This window comes from Etheostoma spectabile, chromosome 21, assembly GCF_008692095.1.
Source record: "Etheostoma spectabile isolate EspeVRDwgs_2016 chromosome 21, UIUC_Espe_1.0, whole genome shotgun sequence".
In the NCBI taxonomy this organism is placed as follows: Eukaryota; Metazoa; Chordata; class Actinopteri; order Perciformes; family Percidae; genus Etheostoma; species Etheostoma spectabile.
This window is the reverse complement of record NC_045753.1, coordinates 11,110,715-11,113,264: the sequence shown is the minus strand read 5'-3', so window position 1 is coordinate 11,113,264 and position 2,550 is coordinate 11,110,715. Positions and strand designations below refer to the sequence as shown.

The following is a 2,550-nucleotide window of genomic DNA, read 5'->3' as shown; positions in this document are numbered from 1 at the left end:
CCCCCCCATGTTTAACTCTTGTGTTGACTTCCAGTCAAGATTTTTTTTTCTTGCTCATAATTTTAAATAAAATAAAATATATAAACAACTTTTTTTTCTTGGTCGTCTTTTTTGACACTTTTTTCTGACGTTTCTGTCCATCATTTCTACGCTTTCAAAAAAAACCCCCCAAAAAACGTTAATTTTTTCACAATTATTTCACTTTTTCCCTCTTCAAATGCTATCAAATTGAACAGAACACCCACTTTCAATGAAAGTAGTGAACTGATTGTGTATTGTACCTGTGGAGAGTGTTGTATAGAAACATCCACGTTATTATTATTTGAACAATTTGGTTAAAATGAAAGCAAAATGTGGTTTAGCTCACTTGATAGAGCGGGCACACACACACCCTCTCTCTTCCTTTTCATATCTCAGCTTTTATATCGAATGAAGGCAGAAATGCCCCAAAAAAGGGTAAAAAAAAGAAACCAAATTTGCTAAAATAGAAACTTTGAATATGGGTCAAATTTGACCCGAGGAAGTTTAATTCTGTCTTACAGTTTTTAACATGTGCAACAACCCAAAGGCTGTATACCTGAGTAAGATGCTAAATCACTTTTACTAATAAGATCAATAAGAAAATCTTTGTTTGTCCCACAGTGGGGAAATTGCAGTTTGCAACAGCAAAGATAGATGAGTGTTCAAGATATAGCAAACTGTACTATACAATAAATTACACATGAATTGGTAATTTGCACCATGAAAATTGCCCAAATGAAAAATTATGCACAGATGTAATAATAATGGCACATGGGATATAGGGTACATATATGAAGTATAAAGTTGTACGGTACTTTGTTTCTGTAGAGAAACTGGGTGGCAGTTATAATTTATTCTCCTTTAAGTTTACACCACCTCTCTCATCCATCCTTCCTCTCATCTTCCCTTCCCTCCATTCCTTCCCTCCCCTCCTTGGCCGTGCCGTGCCTCTGCTTGGCCGCCTCCATGCATCGGCCCACAGCGGCGCACTGAGACGCTTCTAATCCTCTTTTGATGAACTTGGTTAATAGACCTCCTGCAGGGGTCTTTGGCTCTGTTCATTAGGCAGCACACGACCCTATCCACGCCCCCGAGAGCAAGCACTGCGCGATCTCGCGGCCCCCATCTCCATAAATTCACCCATCAAAGTGAAGAAAAGTTGAACGTGTGTTACTTTGCTGGAAGTTCTCAGTGAACTGACCGTGTTTTGGTCTTTTGGTTCAGTTTGGTACAAGAACAAAACGGGACAGTGATGGCACCGAGTAAAAGCCTCTTTGCGCCTTTCATATGTGTGGAGCCGGAGGGAGGAGTCGGCCCCGAGGGGCCTGAGGCTTTCCACGCAGACATCCAGGCTCTGCGACAACGGGGCCGCGCGCAGGAGCGCCCGGGGCCCGAGCGCGCCAGACGCGTCTGCGACCACCGGGACACCCCGTGCGCCATCGTGGAGGTCCGGCTGGGGCCCGTGGGCGGCGGGGGCGCGCTGCACTACCTCCAGCCGGACAAGTGCGCTTTGGAGCGCGCGCAGAGACGGAGACGCCTCGCTGCCAACGCCCGGGAGAGGAGGAGGATGCTCGGGCTCAACGTCGCCTTCGACCGGCTGCGGAGCGTCATCCCCAACCTGGAGAGCGAGAAGAAGCTCTCCAAATCGGAGACGCTCCAAATGGCGCAGATTTACATCGCCACCCTCAGCGAGCTGCTCCAGGAGGAAGCCACGGTACCGAGCCGCGCGCAACTGTCCCCGGGGGCCCCTCCGCCCTCACAGGGGACCACACATGTGGGGGGGGAGCGATCGGCTCGAGGCAGAGACGTTCACACCGGGAAGAGCAGCGCAGGCCCGGCGCGCCAAGAGGAGTCATAACCAGGACACGTGGGAGAAAACAAATGGGACAAACGGAATGAATGTTTAAAAAAAAAAAAAAAAAGGACAGTGTTTCCCTCAGTGTATTGCAAGCCTGGTAGGCCTAACTCCCCCCCCCCAGGCCTAATTCACTGGGGATACGTTTTTAATGTATTTTTAAGATGTTTTTTATACTTGAGTACCAGTGGAGCGGCTCGGTTGGAAACTTAGTCGTATTTTCAAATCTCCAGTTAGCCTTTAAGACTTAATGTAGAGCCCCATGGAATCTGTCTCATATCTTATGTTTTAAATTCTGAATTTCGTGATTCTGTCCATGGTTCAGTTCATCAGGCTGACTGGCCCCATCCGGGCCCTCCCAGCGTCTCTGGGGACAGCCTGAATAACTTTTTTCTACTTTCCTACAATACTGTATTACTGTATATTTTCCTGCAGTATGAAAAGACATTCAGGTCCAAGATTTATGCAATTTGTCATTATTTTCAAAGAAATCTGTATTTTAGATGTGTGTGGTCCTGGTGTCGAAAACTGATGTTGAGTGGAAACAGAAATTCATGCTCTTTGTGCTGTTGGCGAGAAATATAAATATATATATTTTATACAACAACATCTTTTTTTCCAGTATGATCTTGGTCATCATTTGTGTCTTTATAAAAAAAAAAAAAAAAAAAAAA

General features: G+C 45.6%; 1 protein-coding gene across 1 annotated transcript; it reads left to right on the top strand.

The window, feature by feature from the left end:
- The first annotated feature begins 954 nt into the window (after positions 1 to 954).
- atoh1c (atonal bHLH transcription factor 1c) lies at positions 955 to 2,476 on the top strand. Its single transcript, XM_032501866.1, has one exon. It carries the CDS (start codon positions 1,274 to 1,276, stop codon positions 1,877 to 1,879), a length of 606 nt encoding a protein of 201 aa, XP_032357757.1. The 5' UTR covers positions 955 to 1,273; the 3' UTR covers positions 1,880 to 2,476.
- The last annotated feature ends 74 nt before the right edge of the window (positions 2,477 to 2,550 follow it).